This window comes from Phalaenopsis equestris, unplaced genomic scaffold, assembly GCF_001263595.1.
Source record: "Phalaenopsis equestris unplaced genomic scaffold, ASM126359v1 Scaffold000297, whole genome shotgun sequence".
In the NCBI taxonomy this organism is placed as follows: Eukaryota; Viridiplantae; Streptophyta; class Magnoliopsida; order Asparagales; family Orchidaceae; genus Phalaenopsis; species Phalaenopsis equestris.
In genome coordinates, this window is record NW_018164739.1 from 1875033 (window position 1) to 1898828 (window position 23796).

General features: G+C 34.6%; 2 protein-coding genes across 4 annotated transcripts in view; one reads left to right on the top strand and one right to left on the bottom strand.

Annotated features, from left to right (window-relative positions):
* The first annotated feature begins 3201 nt into the window (after positions 1–3201).
* LOC110025323 (transcription factor TGAL5-like) lies at positions 3202–11659 on the top strand. The gene is made up of 13 exons (XM_020725736.1): positions 3202–3637; positions 3744–3926; positions 4390–4478; positions 4776–4849; positions 5039–5245; positions 6776–6820; positions 7097–7156; positions 7272–7349; positions 7482–7527; positions 7694–7965; positions 8154–8393; positions 10194–10336; positions 11315–11659. The coding sequence occupies exons 2-13, from the start codon at positions 3820–3822 to the stop codon at positions 11403–11405; spliced, it is 1452 nt and encodes a 483-aa protein (XP_020581395.1). The 5' UTR covers positions 3202–3637; positions 3744–3819; the 3' UTR covers positions 11406–11659.
* A 1366-nt stretch (positions 11660–13025) lies between these two features.
* The window catches only part of LOC110025284 (uncharacterized protein YnbD-like), a 28989-nt gene continuing 18218 nt past the window's right edge, over positions 13026–23796 (bottom strand). Inside the window, exons 2-4 of one of the 3 annotated variants that reach the window (XM_020725689.1) lie at positions 22460–23034; positions 13489–13727; positions 13026–13337 (exon numbers count right to left, since the gene is read on the bottom strand). In XM_020725689.1, coding sequence (XP_020581348.1) covers positions 13492–13727; positions 22460–22997 — 774 coding nt within the window. In that variant the 5' untranslated portion in view covers positions 22998–23034 and the 3' untranslated portion in view covers positions 13026–13337; positions 13489–13491. Of the gene's footprint in view, positions 13338–13450; positions 13728–22459; positions 23035–23796 lie in introns of all 3 variants that reach the window. The other 2 variants (XM_020725688.1, XM_020725690.1) reach the window with 2 other exon arrangements.

Here is a 23796-nt window from a genome sequence, read left to right on the forward strand (position 1 = left end):
CAAAAAGTCTTCTGTTAGCTAATGTTGACTTAAATTTGTCTCCTTAGACAAACATCCACCAATATTTACAAGGATACCTTGGATGACGCAACCCATGGTTGTAGTAAGGATTCGTCTGTCAGGTTTGGTCGATTAACTCCTCTAACTAAATAGATCAGGTACTATGACGACCCGGGATGACAAAACTATAATCTTGATCGGGTTTTGTCTTCATTCCCCCATCATCTGCAAGCTTCAAATGATGAATTATACAACTTAAATCTTGTGTTTGATGTTATTATATGTTGAATATTCAATTATTAATGACTAAACTTAATCAAAAATGCTCTCTCGTTATCAAAAGGGGTAATTAAGCATATGGGCTTATGCCCATGTGAAACCCCAAACCCGAAATAAAAAAAGTACTCGTTAAATGAGGTCAAATCTCTTGGTAGTGTCTTATCTACAATCTAATCAAATTTATGAAAATTTAACCCTCAAAAACTCTCTAAACAAAACAAAATTAATATAAAATGCTGAGAGTTATTGGGGAGCGGTCGTGAATTTTTTGGAGAGCCCACATTTTTATTAAACATACAACATTTGCTTGAAATTAGTGTGTAGGAAATGACATGTAAGGAATTGCTTCATTCTATACCAACTTATGATATTGCCCTTTCCTTCTAATCGAGGGGATTGTAACAGTTGTGACCACTATGCAAATGCTGCTCCTTTTAGTCGGCATGCTACATATTTGACATACTTTTCCACCATAATTTTCATGTTTTCCAAAAAAAATTCCATGGTCTGCTCCCAATTGAGGTAGTCCTCAATGTGTAAATGGCCATTGAAGACCAAAATATACATCTTAGCCTGAAATTGTTGTGGATTTCTATCACGGAATTTATGCTTACAGTTTCCTGATTTTTCGGTTGTGTAAAACTCCTCTTCCTCTTCATTAGAAACTTCAACTTATGAACATACATCCTGTTGCGAGATATATAGATATACCAGTTATTGTGGTATATATATAAATCAAACAGGAGAACAATTGATGAAACAAAAAATAGAACGATAAAAAATTCAAATCATAAAACAGTAACACCACAACAGAACACACAAATTTACGTTGTTCAACAAATTGCCTACTTCCACGGAGCTGCAGAAGATTTTACTTCTTAAGAAATTTACACCAGTCGATCACCTCGACTTACAAGAAATCTCTCACTTCGTTGCTCTCCCTTGTTCTCTCTCTTTTCTTCTCTCTCTACACTGAGGTACACCAAAGAAACTATACACCAAGATACATAAAAGAAGATAAACTTACAATAAAAATAAATCCAATTTCTCTTCTGCCACAAGCCACCAAGAAGAAGTCAAGAGAGAACAATCTTCTTCTTCTTTCTTCTTCCTTCTTCTTCCTCTACCGCAAGAAACTACTCCTCCTTGTACTTCTCTTCCACTGTCTCGTGGAAGCCCGAAGAACTCTTCCTCTATCCTGAGAAAGTCCGAAGAACTCAAAACATGACTACTAAACTGAAGGAGTCATCTGAAGCCTTTTCTCACAAACAGAAAGGAGCGAAAAGATGTTTCGCTTCACAAAAAGGGAAGGCGGGAGCGGTTTGCACCTACGGTTCGCGACTGGAGGCTTTGCTTCCCGCGCGGGAGTGGGCGGAAGCGGGATTGCGAACGAGAGATCACTAAGAGCGGGAGCGGGAGGGGGTCTGAACCGAACTCCAGCATAACACATCTCACTAGTTTTCAAAAATTGAATGCACCACATTCATTCCTAGCATTCTTCTTTTGTTCCTTGTTCCTGAAACTGGTTGTCGATGGGGATACGAGGAGACAAGTTTTTCTGTTTTGGTTGTCAGATGAAGAACCCCCAATGAACTGAGAGTTTGGATCTCCCTCCTCATCTTTGTCCCAAACCTCCTGAATTCCATAGCGAGTTCATTAACGTGTTGTTTGGTGATTGCGTACGCCATCCACGATGTGTCTAAGCTCTGATCATTTTAGTGAGTTGTTGTCCTCCTACTTCCCTCTGCCAAACCTTGATACAAAACATGGCGTAGAAATTGCACAGGGAAAAAACAAAATAACGAGAAAGTTCTATATAAAAATTAAATTTCTAAATTATGTATCAAATATTCCCAAAAGAACACTGTGTACCAATTCCTATCCTATTCTCTCTTAGGATATAACAAATTTGTGAATTCTATATAAGGTAAATACTTCCATCAATAAAAGGAAAAATAATACTAGAAAAATAAAGGTAAAATACTCTGTAGACTTGTGTAGGCTACGATGATTCATATCACATGTATTTCTACAAGTTGTTTTAGTGTTGTTAAAGTAAAGTTTTTGAATAGCTTTTAAATAAATAAATTAGGATCCAACATTCTAAATTCTCTTTGAAAAAATTATTTTAAAAAGTCTGAATAACACCGACATGAATTCATCTAAGTTGAGATGTTATGGTCTCTCTCTTACTTTTAAGAAAGCAAAAATGTTTCATTAGGATTTGTTTCGAATAGTTGCAGTTTTTTGAAGTTGTGAAGCTGTTGTAAAAAAAATTACCGTTGTTCAATAAATTGTTGTGGCTGTTACAAATTTATTTTATTTTAAGAAAATCATGTCGTAATTTTCTAGCAGTGATCGAACTTAATTAGAATATGTTGCAAAACACAACACCCACTGCAACATTCTGAAAAAACAGAGCAAAATTTAGTTTTGTCAAATGTTATAAAGTGCAGTGCGGTACTGCACCGTAACCTCAAACACACTAAGCGGGTCGAACATGAGAAACAAAAATAGAATTTATACTAATACATTTGAAACTTTGAATAAACATATGCAAATTAAAATTTTGAAAATTAAATTGTTCATTATCTTTCTAGAAAATACATAATATTAGCTACAAAAGGGCGCCTACAATTTGTCATTTATTTTTTAATATGCAAAAAAAAAAAAAAGTCATATGCGACACCGATGAAGTCATGTAGATTTACTGATTTTATGAAATGACATCCGTTCCACTTACATAATTTAAAACAAACATTTTATATAAAATAAAATCAAGTTGGATATTTTTATATTGGATCTTGTTAATATGAGGTGGGCACATAATTGAAAAATTAATTAGAATTGTCAAAATGAGCCAAAATATTCTCCTTACTGAATGGTAGTTTCGATTAGTAGTACGTTTATAGGCTCTAATGGAAAGAATAATCAAGTGCTAATTAGTGAAAGGCAGAGGAGTAGGGGTCAGTGATTCAAGAGTTTTCTTGTTAAAATTCCCAGCTTTCCCTATTTCCTCCATAGGCCTCCACTTTCTCTGTCCCTCTACTCCGCTTTTGAGACAACGACTCCAGGGAAAGCCCAGACCTTTATGTATCAGAAATGAATTCCTGGCTTGAATAATTACTGAGGTGACTTGAACTTCGACTCCCAAGACAGAGAAAGGGTGGAATAGAGAGAGAGAGAGAGAGAGCGAGACAGGGGCCTATGAAGTGTCAAGGTCCAAATCAAATGATATAGTGATTTAAAAGGTCTATCTATTCCCTGTATATTTGAAAAGAAGCTGTTTTTAGCTATCTGGTTTTGAGTTTCAGTCTACGAGAGGGCTTCCCCTGTTCTCTGATACTGCTCACATGAGGTTTTATGGAGTCAACTTCTTTAACCTTAACCTTTCATTCATTTCCTGAACTTGCAGTTGTCTTCTTTATTCTTAATTTGTTATCTTTTTTTTTTTTCGTTTTCAGCACAAGAAGAATTGGGATTGATGAGAGCTGATAGTAGAATCGGCAAACACAGAAAGCTTTAAGCAAGTTGGACCGGATGTCTGATCATAGAGTAGGTGAAACTGGTCTTTCGAATTCAGGACCTTCGAGCCAGCCATTAGCTTATGGTCTCCATGGCTTCTCCCCTACGGCCACCAATTTCTTGTAATAATTCTTAGATTTTGTTTTATCTTTTTCTAATTCTTCTTCTATTCCATATCAGAAATCAAGTTAATGTTTAATTTTTATACCATGTTTTTAAGATTGTTTGCTATTTCAATGATCAAAGGTATTATTTTCTTGCATGCAAGATTCAGAAACTTTTTTGCAACTTTTTTCTCTCTCTCTCTCTCTCTCTCTCTCTCTCTCTCTCTCTCTCTCAATTGGTAAATTTGATTTTTTTTTACTAAAGGCCAACTTTTTATCCATGCACCATCAATGATGGCTTACACTTCTTCGCACTACCAAAGTCTTCGATCTTATCCATCAGAGGATATTTATTTCTCCTTTCTGTTCTATGACCTTCTATGATCCTTTAATTTACCTTTTTTTTTATGTTCAGTCTTCCTTAATTATCTCCACTCCAATTCAACCTTGTAAATGAAATGAACCTTGTTCGCTTGTTCAGTGATCAGGAAGGAGCTGCTTATTTTGAGGAGCTGGAGGAGGCTCTCATGCAAGGAGTAGTTGGAATTCGAGGCGACGGAAACACGAAGAGTAATTTCTCTATCTCCATAGCTCTCTCTCTCTCTGTTACAGCCTTGAATAGTTCCAAAAATCACAACTATTCCATGTCATGAAAAAGGAGATGACAGAGGTTTGAAATGGTCGTGTTCACGCAGGGATCACATGTGGTGTGATCGATCACTCCCTCCTATCTCTACTAACTCTCTGCACTCTTTCAGGGAAAAGGAATAAGTTCCATTAGTAGAACGCTGACAACTGAGCTTTCATTTATCTCTAATAAATGCCTCAGCTTTATTTGATCTCCCTGCCTCTCTCCTCCTCTTGCAGCCTATCTTACAACTAGGCCCCCCACACTCGAGATTTTCCCATCATGGCCTATGAGATTTCACCCCAACGCTGTGGTACGCTCTCTATTTCTTCATTCTTTTATCATTGCCCTTTTTTCTCATGGAGTCAATAATCCTTTTACAGCAGTAAATTTTACTCAAAAATTCAATTTCTGATGAATGAAGAAGTTGAGTTAGTTCCATGAGAAGGAAAGTCCGTGTCTTTGAACTTGTGATGGCATCTCTTGTTATTATATTCAACAGGGGAATTCACAGTCAGCAGAGAGCAGTGATTCAGGATCAGCACAGAACACAATATCTCAGCTGGAATCAGAATCTCCAGTGAGCAGAAAGGACGATTACCCTGAGCTATTTACAGAGAAGCAACAACAGCAGCAGATGATTCCCAGTGATGGCTCTAAAGCTGAAATAGGAACAGCAGAAAATCATCAGTCCAGAGATCAAGGCAAGGTACTGTTTTTATAAACTATTCGTGTTTTATTCTCCATCATATGCAGGTTCAAATTCCCAAAACCCCATTATTGGGAAAAACAGCAGCCCGGATATGGAGAAATTAGCCTGAGCCAACTGCCTAGTTTGGATAAATTTAACTATTCTCTTCTTCTACATACAGTTTTTTGTCAACACAGGTCCCAATGGAGGACAACTTCTTCCAAGCTTTTTAACCAGTTTTTGAGTTTTCCATGGGTCTTTGAATCCCACCAAGCCCAAAGGAGCCACTGCTCATGTCTTTCTACAGTCACTTCTGTATAATTCCTCTGATAGCTTGCGTCCAAAATTACAACTTCTGCTAACCTGCATTTCTCTTCTTTGGACTTCAATCTTTTGCTTATATTACCTATATTACTTGCCTTCTATATATATATATGAAAACTTGAGTGGCAGAGCAATATGGTCCCACATAAGGATGAATGAAACTGAGATCCGAGTAGAGATAGAAGTAGCTCATTCAAGAGATTGAGACATCAGAAATCGGACTTATTTATTGTAATCGGAAATCTAGCCAAAAAAATCAAGAAAAAAAGCACAAAAATCTGCTTCAAAATCAGCTTAAAACCCCCAGATATAAAAAGCTAAGCCCTCCACCAAACCATGAACAGCCAGCAAGTAAAGATTGAGCGCAGGACCACATTAGGCTGGGAGCAAATGCGACACAACTATTCCACGGCTCTTTTTCATTTAACGTTCTCATGGAGTTTTAGCATAAAAAACCTCATTTTCTAGAAATTTTACATCTTTGTCTTTTTTTCTGATTTATTGGGATTGCAACGTTAATTGATAGAAATGCAGCACTAAAGGACAAAATACTATTTAAATAACCCCACAGTTTTCAAAACAGTACCAAGGTCCAGTTTTTAGAGGTTATACTTGTCATAAAGAGTAGGTCTTTTATTTATTTTCTTAATTTTGCATTCAAGGAATAACATTTCAATTGAAATATGCATCTTGTACGGACTGCCAAAAACTTAAAAGAAAAAGAAAAAAATAAGGCGGCATTTACATATATATATATATATATATATATATATATCACCCAATTTCGGTTGACCTAAAAAATATCAACATTTAAGTGAAATATGCATAAAATGCATAGGTTGGATGTTATATGTATAAAAATTGAATTTTTGAGTGTTAGATGTGTAAATACTTAAAAATTGAGCTGTATTCATGTAAAACTTCCAAGAAAATATTAAAAAAGAGCATGGTTTTGTGTATTTCCTCATATTGACATGAATTATTCTATATAGAAAAATAAATGCATTTATTTTAAACACAACAATAGATAGATAGATGAAGTAACAAATCAAAATGCAATGAGCTATACAAACCATTTTGCTCTCAATTCATCGCTGCATTTTACCTTTTCTTCCTGTCTCATGTGCGGATGAAATTCATATATGCCTGACAGATTATGCACGTAATGTTGTCTCCTTATGTAAGCTTAACATACTAATTCCTTATGCACTTTCTTTGCTTCAGAGGAGGCTGACTGCAGAAAAGGATGGAAAAAACCTTGACGCAAAGGTTCTTATTCAATTCTCTCTCTCTCCATGTCTCTCTCTTTCTCTCTCCTTTCTCCCTTCTATTTTATTAATCTCTTTAAGCACGTGCTTGCATGATTTATGTGTTAAAAGGAAGATTTGCATGCATACCACTTAATTCCTATTTATTTACATATCAAACCCCTAAAAACTCACATGCATTTTCATGTATTTGCTGATGCATTAATTCGTGCAAGATGAATTATATTTTTATCATACATGTCATATCAGTCATGTATATTGTTTATTTTAATTGCAGACATTGAGACGGCTGGCTCAGAATAGAGAAGCGGCAAGAAAGAGTCGGCTCAGAAAGAAGGTAGGATTTGCTTATTATGAAGATCAAATTGAAAGAGCTTATAAATGACAGTAATTTTTTGCAAAGAATATAACCTTTTATTTATTTATTTATTTATTTTTCTTGTTTTCTACAGGCATACGTGCAGCAACTAGAAAGCAGCAGAATGAAGCTCGCACAGCTAGAGCAAGACCTTGAGAGAGCAAGATCACAGGTTCCATGATCATTTCAAACAAATTAAATAGGGTTTAATCCAAATTAAGCAATATTCTTCAAAATTCTTCCCATACTAATTATTAATCAAAGATATTAATGGATTAATTTTATCTTAAATGAGCATGTTTAGGGTCTCTTATTACCAGGAGCCAGCACAAATGGCGGTATAAGTTCTGGTATCTTACAATACTTGTCTCAACTTAAATTTTCAATTTTTTTCTTATTTAGAAAACTAACATGATGCCAAAAAAAGATTTTTTGTTTTTTTTTCAAGATATTCACTTTTCTCTTCTATGACGTATTAATTTGTGTCTTGTTGATCAACAAAAACACACAACACAGGTGCGGTGATGTTCGACATGGAATATGCACAGTGGCTAGATGAGAACTATAAGCACATGGCAGAGCTGCAAGGAGGCTTACAGTCTCATCTTCCTGACAACAACCTTCGAGTGCTCGTCGACGAATGCCTCAAACACTATGATGAGATTTTTCGGCTAAAAACTATCGCCGTGAAATCCGACGTCTTCCACCTCATCACCGGAATGTGGACTACTCCGGCCGAGCGTTGCTTCCTTTGGGTGGGCGGCTTCCGTCCCTCCGATCTTCTTAAGGTTCGTAGAGCAAATTAGCGTTAGGATAAGAGAGAATATTACGTCTGATTGCGAATGACGACATATATCACATTAATGATATTTCTCATCACTAAACTTTTCGTCACGAAATTTAAGTTCTTATGTATATTTGGGGAGTAAAAAAGACTAACAAAATGTGAACTTTTATGTGGGGTATGAACATATAGATTCTTATGCCTCATGTGGACCCATTAACGGAGCAACAACTAGTGGGGATATGCAACCTTCAACAATCTTCGCAGCAGGCAGAGGAAGCTCTTTCACAGGGGCTTGAGCAGCTCCAGCAGTCGTTGGCTGATACGGTGGCGAGTGGATCTCTGAGTGAAGATCTAAACGTTGGAAATTATATGGGATATATGGCGATGGCTTTGGGAAAGATTGGCAGCCTGGAAGGTTTCGTTCGACAGGTTCCTTATTTTCTCACATCATCATCATCATCATCATCATCATCATCATCATCATTATAAAAACTTTGATTGATGCATTTTTTAAATTTAAGCTATACGGTTTAAATTTATAAGACTTTAGAAGGATTTTGTTATGAATATAAAGCTAAATGAGCTGACCATATTGTGTGGATGGGCTAATGTATTTTTTTTCTTTCTCATATATGACATAAAATGGGCAAAAAGACAGATTTCATGAAAGATTTAAGATAAATGAAATCTTTTCTTTGTATGTGCTAGAAAATTTTTTAAGGAGAAAAATCTTAAATGTTAGCTTAGTATAATTTTCCAGTACATAGATAAATAAAAGTTATAAGAGATGATAAAAAAATTTACATGAAAAATAAAAAAAATGAAACAAAAACATAAATCTAGTTAATATAATTTACTAGAAAATTGAAAATACAAAAACCCACTTTTCTCCTCAATTATAAAAAATGAAATTGCAAAATTATGTTGAAATTATAATTACTTTGACATAATCTGACAAGTACAACCGTATAAAAATACTTAAAACTACAATATTAGTGGGTGGCTACAATAACCACTAGTGATAATCAATGATTGTTATAAATCATTGGTCTAGCGCTTCTCTTCAAGAGTTATGTTTTAGTTTTCAACTTATTCTTAATTCCCCCGCCACCCTCCCCCTGTCCCAACCTCTCTCTCAAGATTGAGGGTCTTTTTATAATTTTTGAGAGGTGCATTTTAATATCAAGAATCTCAAAACACTTCATTGAGCGTACCACATTAATTTCATTTATCATGTCATTTTTTTTAACATTTAGTGAAGTACCTTAATGACCTTGAAACTAAATGATCTTGAGCTTGTTGGATTCCTCTCGATGAGATGCTTGATTTAGGTATAAGTTTGTCAATTTTGAAGATTGCTTAACCTTTCAAATAATGCATCAACTTCTTTGATCACCCTTCAAGTGTTTGATTTCAGCTTATTTTGATTCAGATTGGATCATGTTCAGTATCATTTTGGCTATAAATTTATTGAAATCAGAGTTTAGAAAATCTTGAGTTTGATTTTAGAGATATTTTACATTAAATACATTGAAATTCATGTTTGATCATACAAATCTCTCGGCGACACGTCACTACTAACATAGTTATAAAATATGCTTCACACAAACAAGGAATTATAGTTAATTGTTGTCCCATGTGTAGACTTCTTTGATTGTATCTCACTACATCTTTTTGTTAGCCTCTCAGATCTTTGGCATGTAATATTAATTTTATGATACTATCTTGAGCATTGATATTCTCTTTATCATTTTAAAACAAACATAAAGGTCAATGCTAAGACAAAGACAATCTCTTTTAGAGTTTATCATTACTCCATGATAGAGTCATTTTTTCTAAAGACAACTTCATTAAATTTTTCATCAGAGAAAATATATATATATGTCTATATATATATATAAATATAGTTTATATATATATATAAATATAGTTTATTTATGCTATGATTGTGATGGCACTTTATAAAGCAAGATTCGAAGAGTTATGATAAGTTTATTGAGAATTTCTAATACGAAGTCGGTGTCTTATCTTATAATATTCCTCTTATTTATACAACACGACAAATTACTACTTAATAGGCATGGCTATTAAGAGGTCCCATTTTTTCTTTTTTTTTAAAATATAAATAAAATTTGAAAAAGAATATTATCTCTTCTTGTTTTCTATCAAAATAATATATTTTATTGAAATTATTCTTGTAATTTATTAATGATTTTTGGAGCGGTGCAGGCTGATAATCTAAGACAGCAGACCCTTCACCAACTGAGGCGTATTCTAACAATTCGACAAGCTGCGAGGTGTTTTCTGGCAATTGGCGAGTACAACAACCGCCTGCGCGCCCTCAGCTCCCTCTGGTCTTCTCGCCCTCGAGAGTAAGCTTTCATTTTATTTATTCATGAATATTAAAATAAAATCAATAAATAATTTTGTAAATTGTTCCTGGTTTTTTGTATATATTTTTATTTTAGATAAATAAAAATGAATAGTTGTTGGATGAAACACAAAGAGAAGAAGAAGAAGAAGAAACATGAGAATAATTTTATTGGATATAGTAAGCATAAAATAAGAATGGGTTAGAATGGACACATTAAAGGCCTAGTTTTGAAGAGCCAACCACAGACATATGGCAACAACTTGTAATTATTTGACATTAATTTATATTGAGGTAATAAAAAAATAAATCTCTTTAGATTGATTAAATTTATGTTTTAGGATTCAAGCTCAACCTAACCCTCTACTAGTCTTCATCATTGACTTTAGTTAGAATTTTTTTAATTGAATTGGATTGAAATTATCATGTTAGGTCAATTATTTAGTTTACACACAAACATATATTTGTGTCAGTGTGTGTAGGCGTGTAAGCCTATGGCGGCAAGTTGATAGACAACTGCGTTGTCAGTCGTAAGTCCCCTCGTGACCCGAGCTAGATCACTACAGGGACGACTATCACTTATGGGACTTTTAAAATATATGTACACGGACAAAACCAGCTGAAAAGTTGCTATTTGATAAGTAAATTATTTTTATTTATTAGTAAGCAATAAATGAAAAAAATGCATGCTTTGAATTTATGATTTTAGAAAAAAAAACAATTTTCTCTTTTAATTAGTAGGCCATATTTCTTCTGAAAATAGAAAAAAAAAGAAAAATGAAACTCTAATATGCATTGATTTCTTCTTAAAAAATTCCAAATCCATTTAATTTTAAAATCCAACATAATTAGTTGAATACTTTTATTCCAATGACAACTTTTCTCCTATTAAAGTTCCATATTTCTATTTCGGCACTGATTCAGCTCTCTAATTAAAATTTCATTAGATAAAAGTTAGCTAACCTTAATATCTTTGCAGGAACTCAATAGCAAATGAGAATGGTTTTCCTGCTTCTACAAACCTCCAAATCCTTCAACCAGCAGTGGATGCTCATTTTTCAGTTTTCTGACCTTGCTTATACTCTCAAAATGCCTAGAGAGAGAGAGATAGCAAGAGAGAGAATGTGTGTGCGAGGGAGGGAGAGAGAGAATATGAAAGAGAGAGAATGTGAGAGAATGAGGGAGGGAGAGAGAGAGAGAGAGAGAGAGTATTGTAATTTCTCATAAGAGTAAGGATTGGAAGGCAATTATTAAATTTGAAGAAGTGGAAGAGGCATTTTCTTATTAGGGGAAGAGTAATTTGAAGGCTGGCTTTCATTTCCAAGTTATTCAAAGTTTAATGCGATTGGTTCTTTGATTTTAAGATTTGGAAAAATTAGGGCCATTTGCATATGTATTTACATATTTAACACTCAAAAATGTAATATTTACATGCATAACAGTGATCAAATCCTTAAAATCACATAACAAATATTGCTACAACTAATTCTTTAGAAGTGAAGTATGCCTTTTCATGCTTATAAATGTAAATATATATGATTAGATGTTAGATATGTAAATACATGTAAATTGTGTGGTTGCATGTAAATTAATTTTAGATTCTTTGATAATCTTCAAATTTTATGTTCACAATAAGAAGAAAGAAGAGTTTTTTTTTAATTTTGTGTGTGATATATTTATCATCTACAACTACAATAAACTTTTTTTTTTTTTTTTTTTGAAGATTTACATATTGCTTTGTAGTTTATTCCACTGTATTTACATATCTAACACCTAAACTTCAATTTTTATATATTTGATTACATATGAAAGATTTGGTGGTATAAATGTAAAAAAATAAAGCAAACACATACGAATTGGGTGTATGTAAATGCCACATTTCAGTCAGGTTTATAGTTATTATAATGAAAAGAATCGTAAGTTGACTTTCATGTATTTGTACATTTGGGCAAAGAACATTTATCTGTTCGAAAAACGTTATGTTTACGTAAAGACTTTGTATCTATAAAATTATGTTTATAATTAATAGGTCTAAATTTTATTTTTCTTCATATCTATATATATCTGCGCACGCGCGCATGCAGACATGCACACATGTACATGCAACATAAACTACAAAAGTATATCAAAATAACTCTTGCATGGTTAAATAAAGAAAAATACCATGTTCCAATGAGTAGTTATCACCAAACAAAATGAGATGAAAGTTTTTTATATAAAATTTAAATATATTAAATGTTTTTAAAAATTTATGAAATTGTTTATTGACTTGAATATATGAATAATCTACTAGATTTTTTTAAAGAAAATAAATAAATAAATAATCATAAAAATTGAACGCTTTAAATTAATTCCTTGTTAAAAATTTATGCAACTTGGAATATATGTTTAGTTAGCTACACTAAACGTGTTCCCAAAAACTTTATATGAAAGATAATTTTATAATATTTGAATAAAAATATTATTAAAATTTAATTACATTTTTGCCGATTTCAAGTCATTTTGGTAAATTGCAAAATTAATAAAAAAGACTATAGAAGCTAAACACACATTAAGCTAAGTTAAGCATACTGTAATCTTCATGTGTGCACTTGAGCCTTTTTTAATTATCCACCTTAATTAACCTTTTTCATGCATAAGCTAAATATAAAAATTAAAATTTGGTTGTCGTATATATAAAGAATAAGATATGTATGCAAATCTTTCAAAATAATATAACTTGGAATCAAGCATTTTAGCGTTTGGCAAACACCCCAAACTTTCAGTTCACTTAAGTTCAAATAACTTCCAAAGAACGAAAAGCTAACAAAAAATGGGGCTTGCATAGAAGAAATATGACAAGCTTGTGAAGGCCTTGACATGAAGTTCTCAAATTTGAAAATAAGTATAAAAATGTAGACTTTTCACCTTGACATTAAGGCCTCAAATTCAGATGCACATCGGAGAGAACTTTTCCACTCTTCGGAGAATCCAGATCAAAGGTAAGCTCCATTGCATATCCACTTCATGAGCATTTAAATCATAAAACAAGCAATAACACAGTAAGAATTTCAAAAAATAAGTAAATAAAACAAACCAATATCATGCTAGATGAAATTATCATATGATGGAGAACCTCCGAATGCCAAAACAGAATATCCTGAGTGCTTTTACAGATCATTGTTGCACAAAAGCACCAGAGGTGGCTGACAATGGATCATTATGTTCTCCGTTAGAAAAATGTGTCAGTTTCGACCATTCCTCCAAATGTTTTCGATGGAGCACATTCATTCTAATCTTCGGCCGTTTTTCTCGCACAAGCTTTTCAGCAGCTTTCCAGTCTTCTGCCACTCCCAATGTAACCAAAACGGCGCACATCACGCAGACACTCCTGCCATGGCCTGTTTCATGGACTACAGTTTTGCATCAAACAGCTTCAGAGAATCTCAAGCTCAGTAATGGTTATCGAGCACAATTCATTTCATGTCTAATAATTTCTCTAAGAAAAAAGAATTTGGATGCATTTATCCATGGATTTCGGTTGTTTGCCATGGCCAGTAATTTGACTACAGTTTTGCATCAAACAGCTTTTTTACTTGAGTCTTTGTAGGAGTTTAAGTGATTTCTTTCTGGTGCTGGAACGATAAATATTTACGCTTACATTAATATTACTTCCCAGCTCAAGCAGTAACAAGTATATCATCATTCTAAATATTTTGCCACATGTTTGAACATAATTTACAACTTCAAATACAATGCAATGAACAAAAAAATATACAAAAGAGAGAATACACAAACTTTACATTAAAAATCCAACATGGGAAAACAATGGATAGAGCAGAAAAATTCATTATGTCAAATAAGAAATTATAAGCGGAGAGTGTCAACCAACATAAAACTGAAATTAAAATAATAATAATAATAAGATAGTAGTATAAAAAGAGATAGGTATTTATAGAATTCTACAATACCTCCATTAAAGAAAAAACTTTAAGGGCCCAATAAAGAAAAAATATATGAATCACAACAAAAAAATTATTATAAGATTAGGATCACATTATTCGAGAATTTTTGTTCAAAAGAAAAACTGCTCCAAAAAAGTCATTATAAAATTGGGATTACACATATATCTTTTTCACTTAGAATTTTTGTTGTGCCAACTGTTAAGAAAACTACTCCGAAAGAGTCATCTTTTAATTTCACTACAGAATAAGATCACACGATTCGGTAAATCCTAATAAAAAATTAAAAAAATCACAATTAAATCAATCTGAAAAGCGCACAGAATTTTTACATGAAAAAAATCAGAAAAAGAAAAAAAACCACAAAACCACACCACCACAAATTTCACTATGTAATTCAGAAAGTTTTATAAAGAACTTACACAAGTTTCTTCTCTATACTCACATGAAAAAACTTATAGAACTTGCACCATCAATTTTTACTCTCCAATCTGACGCAAAAAATTATGATGAATCACCAAAATCTACCTCTTCGACACTCCTCACTTTCATAAGGATGTTCGTCGAAGAATTCAAAAGAACAAAACAATAAGTTACACCTTCCCATGTTCGAAATCGGCTTAAAAATCGAAATCTCGTGTACTAACTAGATGTAGAGCAGGCGCAAATGTGCCCAAAGCTGACGCCTAAACGTTGGCTCCACTACAGCAACGCCCTTATGGGGCGCTTGATCGCCCATGGCTGGTGCCTAGGCGCCAGCCTTAAATGCTACTTCGAATGCTTTAGCTCCACACTACACAGTAGTCTCCGACTTAGAGACAAAGCACCGAGCACCAGTCCTCTGTACTTGTACCTCTATATGAATCGTCTTCATAGTCACGTACAGTGTGTGATTCACTCTCGATCTCAACCTTCATGAAACTCAACTGAAGTCAAACACAACTTTAGTTTCTTAACAATCACCACCTTTGTCAGTTTATCCATAGGATTTTCAATTGTATCTATCTTTTCCAGAAATAACTGTCAATCTTCTACAAGAGATCGAATGAAATGATACCTGAGTTGAATGTGTTTCGTCCTGGTATGAAAAAAAACCTTCTTAGCAAGATAAATCACACTCATTCTGTCACTGTCGAGCTTTCCACTCTCCTGCTCCTTGCCCAATTCCACCATAAAGTTCTGTAGCAAAATCATTTCCTTACCAAGCTCAGTGATAACAATATATTCTGCATCTGTAGTAGAAAGTGCAACGATCTTTTACAATATGGAAACCCAACTCACTGTTGTGTTCCCTAATATGAAGATATATCCCGTTGTACTTCTCTACTATCCACATCTCCAGCTATATCTGAATATACAAATCTATATAGACTGATCCTTGCACTTCCATAACAAAGTGTCATGTTGATTGTTTCTCTCAAATACATAATAATCCACTTCACCGTCGCCCAATGATGTCTACCTGGAATGCACATGTATCTGCTAACTACTCACAATGCATATGCAATATCTGACTTAGTATAAATCATCACATAATCAAACTTTCAACTATGAAAGCATACAAAGTTCTCTCCATTTGTGTCTGCTCTGCTTCAGAGTTTGGCGATAGCACCTTAGATAGTTTGAAGTGATTACCTGAGTAGTGCTAACTAGTTTCACCTCACTCATATTGAACCTCTATAGGATCTTCTCAACCTACACTGTCTGAGACAACTTTAGCGTTCCTGCACTTCTGTCCCTAGTGATTCTCCTTCCAAGGATCTTCCTGGTTGGACCTAAATCCTTCATCTCGAACTCACTTGATAATTGAATCTTCAATTCCCTGACTTTCTCCATATATGTCCCTGCAATCAACATTTCATGCACATGCAAAAAAGCAAAATATTAATAGTTACTGAAGTGTTTGATGAATCAGCAGTAGCCTGCTTGACACTTCATGTACCCATTGTTGACATGAACTGTCAAACCTCCCGTACCACTGTCTCGGGGTCTGCTTCAAGCAATAGAGGCTCTTCTTCAATCTGTAGATGAAGCCTTCTTTGCCTGGAATCTTGTAACATTGCACTTGCACCATACACAATTCCTCTAGATCTCCATGTAAGAAAGTTGTTTTTACATTCATTTGCTCCAGATGTAGATCTCCTTTTGCTACCAAACTCAACACAACCCTGACAGTCATCATCTTCACCACCGGGGAGAAGATCTTTGTATAATCCACTCCTTCCCTCTACTGGAAACCTTTCACAACAAATCTTACCTTGTAGCGCTTGTTACCATCTGACTCTTCTTTTAGCTTGTAAACTCACACGTTGTGTAGTGCTCTTTTTTCATTTGATAGTACCATCAAATCCTAATTCTGATTTGACTCTAAAGATTGCATTTCTTCATGCATGACAAGCTCTCACCCTCTTGAATCTTCAACTTAAGTGGTCTCCTCAAAGCACGTTGGTTTCACCAATACCAGTTAGTAACAAATAGTGTAAAGAAGAAGAATACCTTCGTACTCTCACCCACTTGATTCTTCAACTTAAGTGGTCTCCTCAAGGCACGTTGGTTTCACCAATACCAGTTAGTAACAAATAGTGTAAAGAAAAAGAATACCTTTGTATGAATTGTTTCACTATGTTGGATCTTCTGACTTCTGTAACAGATGACTGAGGAACTTCTAGTGCACCTTCTGGTTGAGGACTTGTTCTTTATCCATCTTCCTGATCAGCAGTAGGATCTATCTCGGCATACTGGAATTTTCAGAAGTAGCTGACAAAATATCCTGAGTTCTAATCCCGTCTTTGTACATCTCCATTTCGTTGAATGTCACGTCCCTGCTCTTGATAAATTTCTGATTCTGATAATCCGAAAACTTATACCCAAACTCAGAATCATATCCAATGAAGATGCATTTGACAGATTTTGAGTTAAGCTTACTTCTAGACCCTGCATCAATATGCACATATGTAAAACACCAAAGTATTTTTAGGTGAGATAGATTTACCTTTTTTTCACTCCAGACTTCTTCAGGTAAGTCTTCCTTCAAAGGTACTGATGGATTACATTTTATCAGGTAAAGTTTTGTATTTACAGCTTCAACCCAAAACTAGTTTGACAAGTTTGCATGCAACCTTATGCTTATAACAAGCTTCTTAATTGTTTTGTTCATGCGCTCAGCCACACCATTCTGCTGCGGTGTCATTGGAACTGTGAACTCATATCTGACTCTCTTTGTAGCACACAAATTTTTGAACTTTTGATCACGATACTTGCCCTCATTATCTGATGATCAGAAACACTTCAGCTTCAAGCCTCTCATTTTCTACCATTGTCTTTCATTTCGTAAGGACTTCAAATAATTCAAATTTTTTCTTTTAAAAATAAACTCATACCTGTCTCGTGTGATCATCACTAAATGTGACAAAATAGTGAGAACCTCCAATGGATTGTACTGGAGTAGGACCCCATACGTTAGTATATAATAACTTCAATTTTTTTTATTCCATCACTGATTGCTCTTGGAGAAAGAAACCTTATTTAGCATGTCATATCTACAGTCTTCACAAAAATACAGATCAACTAATTTCAAACCCTGAAACATACTAAAAATATGGACTCCATACCTTTCTTGCTCATATGGCCTAGCCTACGATGCCACAAACCTGTATCCACCCTAGTTTCAGCCACATATATGAAATCAGTCATTTCATTTATCAGATAAAGGACGCCTTTAATGTTTGCCCCGAGCCATCACTAATGCCCGCTGGTCACCTTCCAGGAATCATCAGTGAAAGTTGTCAGCTGGCTCATAGAGATAAGATTTCACTTAAAACATGAAAGATGTCTTAGATATCAACATCACCATTTCCAACTATACTACAGGTCTTGTTATCTCCCAGATAAGCCTTCCCTAGATCACTCTAAGTGTAGGTTTTAATTACGTCTTTATTGGGGCAAGCATGAAAAAAGACATCTGAATCCACTATTTAGGATTCAGTACTGAATAAGGATAACACAAGGGAGTCATTTTGAATTTCACCTGAATCCATTATTTAGGATTCAATACTTTCGTGTCCTCCACTACCAACTTTCCTTGAAGCATTGCAGTCCTTCTTGTAATGCACTTTCTTACCTCAATTTCAACATTCTCCTCTACTTAACTTGGGTTTTTTCCTCTTGAATTTAGATCTGCCTCTCCTGTATTCCTGTCGAGATTACTTTCTCTATTATCAGCATTCGTAGACGTGAAGATTCATTATTCGTTGTTTTTCTATGAACACCTTCATTCGACATCATACCCACGATATCATTGAAGTTCAACTTCAAAGTCCCTGAAGAATTATTCACCGTCGTTACCAAGTCATCACAACTATCCAACAATAAAGGTAATATCACCAGTGTTCTAACCTCATCATCAAACTTCATTCCCATAGAACACAACTAGCTAATCAAAGTGTTGAAGTTATTGCGATGTTCTATCATTGAACTGTCTTCTATCATCTTCATGTTGAATAACTTCTTTAAAAAAAAAAATATTGGAAGCAGAAAACTTTTCGTACATCTTTGTCAGTGCTGCCATGAGATCCACCATAGTTTTCTCATTCACAATATTGAACACAATAGATGAAGAAAGTGTCAGCCCGTTCAAACCATGTGTCGTTCGATGCAAGACAGAGTCGCAATGCAGTACCACGCCACCCTTTTCTGTTGTTTGGGACGGCGGTGCCACCACGACTTGCCGCGATTTAGTCCAAACGTGGAACGCCCCCTCTCTCCTGTGGCACAGCTTCACCCTTGGGCTTTTTACCCATCCACCCCATGTTCCTGACTGCAGCACGAGGTTTTGGTCCGCCGATGCATGCAATAAAAACCTTACCTGAAAAACGGAAACTTTATACCTACTTCCCTCCTCCCCTTTTTGTCGGCACGCTCATGTTGGGTTTATTCCGAATGGGCTGCTCGCAGACGAAGAGTTATTAGCCTACAAGAAAACTGATAGTTTGAGTCACAACGGCGAAGGTTCGATTGTTGGAGAGCTCGGTAGTAGTGGCCGTTCGAAGATGACTACGGTGAAATTGAAGAGATTGCTGGAGCAGCACCAGGTTCTTCAGCGACTTCTGCTGATTCTTGCTCTGATTGAGACTTTCATAGTTATTGGTGATGGTGTGCTTACTCTTACACTATCTGGTACATTTAGATTGAATTGTTGTTTTACGGTTTTGTTTTCTTTTTGTGTTAATTTTATTCTGTTTAATTTTGTTGAATTGTGTTGTTAGTCATGCTTTTGTTTGTCAGTATTCTTTGTCGTCTCTAGGTTGGAACTTAAATCATGTTTCTGTTTTTTTTTTACTAATTGCGACCTTGATTGTGGTTGGCTTATTCTTGTGAAAAATTTTTCAGTTCTCATTTGAAGTATGATCTAACTTCATGTAAATTCCTGAATTTTCTCTATTACTTTATGTTGAAATTTTGGGGTAAAGAGGGATATATTGATTTACTTGTAGTTTTATTAAAAATAATATAATCAGTATTTTACTTGTAAGTTTATTAATTTTTTTTCTTTTTCTAGGCACTTTTAGTATTCACTGTTACGTGAGTGTGTATTTGAACATTTGTTTTGTTTTGAAAAGAATTTTTGCTTCTAAAGTATCAAGTATGTCGTTCTCACAGTTCTGTTTTAAACAACTTCACTAAACATGGGCAGAATGATCATTTTTCCAGAAACAGATGTCCCACAACTGTATTCACACAGCTGCAACAAACAGACTGTCAGCTTCCTCACAGCAGTTTTCTAGGGTAGTGCAATTGTAGCTAAAAAACTGAGAAGTTACAGCTACCCCAAACAGACACTTAAGCTTCTTTGTGATTCCTTGTAGTGACAGGTATAATTTTTTCTAATATCACAAATCCTTCACCTGCATCTTCCAAAAAGCGAAGTTCGTCCCATTGAACTTCCTCACTTTGAAATTGCTTCTTCGGTTATTGCTCTCACTTGAAATGAACCCCGTTCTGATACCAGTTTGTTAAGGAAACTACTCTGAAACAGTTACCTTTTAATTTCACCACAAAATAGGATCACAATATTTGAGAAAACCAAAAAAAAAATTTTAAGAAAGCACAATCAAAACAACCAGAAAAACACAGAAATTTTATGTGGAAAAATCCGAAAACAGGAAAAAACTATAGAGCCACACAACCACAAATAGAGCTGTAAAAAAAACTCGTTGTTCGCTAATAGTTCAAGTTTGGCTTACCAGGGAGTTCGAGTTTTATAGGTTCGATAAACAAACGAGACGAATACAAACAAATTTTTTCGTTCAGTTTATAAATGAACCAAACACGAACAATCATGCATTCGACCGTGTTCAAATCGTTATTGTTCGAAATTATAAATAATTTAAATTAAATATATAAAAAAAATTTATTATATTTTAAAAATAATCATATACTCTAAAAATGTATCATATTTTAAGAAAATTAAATCCTATAAATTATAATATATAATAAATTATTCATAATAATATATTAATATTAATTATATAAATATTATATATTTATATAATAAGTTATATAATAAATAAAATAATATTTATTACTTAATTATTTTATAATTATGATTTACGGTTTTTTACGAATTTGAGTTAGAAACTTTAAATGTATATATCATTTATAAATTGTTCTTAACAATTTCTAATAATAAAGTTGAAGAAATAATATATATATATATATATATTTAATAGAGGGATGTTATTAATTTTTTTTGGGTAATTTGAGAATTAATAATTCAACTTATTATCATTTTAACAATTCAAAAAATTCAAACAAAACAAAGAGATTTGAAATTTTTTGAATAATTCAAACAATTCGAACATTTCAAACATTTCAAATTAATTTCAAACAAATCGAACCGAACACGATCAGTAACTTCATGAATAATTTCAAACACGAGTCTATTTCAAACACAATTTATTTCAACCGAACAGAACACGAACACGAGCTCTGTTTATTCATGTTTGGTTTGTTTACACCCTAAACCCCAAATAGGGTTGAAAAGAGATAACAGGCGTGGCGGTGGCTGGGAATAGGAAGAAAGGAGAAGCAGGATAGCAGCTGGAAGGTGAAGAGGAGGAGGACAGCAACTGGAATTTGGAGGGTCAGGCTTCGGTTGTAAGATAACAGCCAAGTGCAGGGTTGCATGGGGAAGTAGGCAAAGGTTGTCACCAACCCGAAGAAGAATACAGTTAGAGCACCACTTGTCATCTGAAACAGCCCTAGCAAGAGAAAATGCCTTGAGGCAGGAATCTCAAATCCAAAGAGACCGAAAACTAAATCTTAACTAAAACAAGCAACATATTTATAATAGGTAGAAAGGAGAGTAAAGGAGGGAAAGGGGCGGTAGTTTCCACCCAAGAGCTGGCCAGCAGGTCCGGCCTCCCTATTGGACAGGCTAGCTTATTGTTGAACCGCATGATTCAGCTCATATACTCCACATCATTCCCACTATGAGATCGCAAGTTCGAATCATACATATTACCGCGTAGGCTCACCTTTTCCGAAAAAGAAAAGAAAGATCCAAAGCCTTTTGTTCAAAGTTGCCAAAATAAACTGAAAATATGCTTATCAAATGGAACACTACCTCGTCTCCTGAGCACAATCAATCAAAGGAAAATGTCTACTTATTCTAAAGCCATTTAACAGATTTTACAGGATGGAACCATAAGTGAACTTCAAACAGATTGCAATAAATTGGATGTAGCGCCATTTAGTAAGTTCGGCAATACTGATTTCGACACTCATAACCTCAATCACGCTAACCTTCAAATGTTTTCTGCGTTTAGCTGCACATTATCATTTTGGGAAATTTACATTCATAGCACACAATTCCACAATTCTTACACATTCATAGCACACAATTCTTACGTATTTACATATCTCACACCAAAACTTTCATATTTACATACATAACACTTTGGTGCTTTAAACCTAAGCATGCAAATGTGTATTTCATTTTAAAAAAGTGGTAATAGTGCTATTTGTTATGTGACATTATAGATTTGAGTGTTACGTGTGTAAATATGGAAGTTTAGGTGTGAGATATGTAAATACATAAGAATAGCGTGCTATGAAACGTTGTTTCGCTGCTGTTTGTAAGTATTAGCTTCTTTAAATTGTCATAGAAAGAAATATGTACTCACCAAATGCACAGTGGACATAAATTGGCTTCTTTTGAGCCCTCATTTTGCTTGCCCAGCGAACTGCAGTTTCAATTTCAGTTGGTAGTGGTGCTCTTGTATCCCAAGTCGCCACACATAAGTATGAATCCTCTGAGATGAAAGAACTTCTAGGCAGTTCACAAGTACAATCAATAACTGCAGGGTCTCCAGGTGGTAAATGTTTCTTAGAAGAAGGCCACCCTCCAACAAAAAAACCTTCTGAAATTTCATTATAAATAGGTTCCCTTCTCTTCAACCTCTTAAGGAAAACATATAATAGAACAAGAAAAAAGAATGGAAAGTACAGAATTTTTGACCATAAAGGAAATTTCCCGTTGGAGGCTTTCCCTAATATCAAAGGAAAATTTTTGACAGGGAGAGAAGCAACCAAAACTAGGCTGGCAATGAATGAGCTGTACAGAAGTGATAAAGGAATTAGCTTAAAGCTCGAGTCTTTGAGACAAACAGCAGCGAAGAAGAAAGTAAATCCCACAACTCCAAACGCTTCAGAGATTCCCATGACAAGCCAAGAATTTAACTTGCATTTCAGCTATTACCTGTCAGAACAGAAATTGATGAAAATTGCCTCCGTTCCAAAACACAAGCCATAAAATGAGACAGAAATTCGAGAAATCCGAATACAAAAATGCAGCACAAGCTTTCACTGAAGATGTTTTGTATGAAATGCTAAGAAAATGCATGGATCAACGCTGTTGGTTCCAATTTAATGGATCGCTGAAGGACAAATTGAAAGAAAATGAGACTAAACTTTTGAGAATTCTCTTTGTATTATTTTGAAAGAGGAAATGATACAAGTTTGGAGTGTATGTCTTACATTGCAGCACAACACCCAATTTATACTAACCAATTGTTGACCTCATTTTTGTGAGGTCTTCTTTTCTCCTCCTTAGAGCCTAGGATCTAGTTCTAGGAGTTCCTATTGACCGTCTTAGAAAACTAGAATTGAGACTCACCCTTTTAGAAAATTTTAGTCAATTCCTATTTTCCTTTGATATCTAGCATCTTTGGCACAAGACCATCGTCTTATGAACGAGCGGTTATGAGTTATTTTGCGAAGACTCAAGGGAAAAATTCCTGATAGGACTTCAAGCCTTAGGAAAACATCGTCACGACCTTTTTCGTCATATACACACATCAAATACACAAAGTTCACGAAATTGCACGAAATCGGACTTCAATTAAGCCCAAAGGACGGGTGAAAATGCAAACTTCTCCGGATGACCTCCGACGACAAATTGGACTGCGCCAACGCGTCCGGGATACCCATTTTGGTAGAAAAGGACACTCATATTGCTATA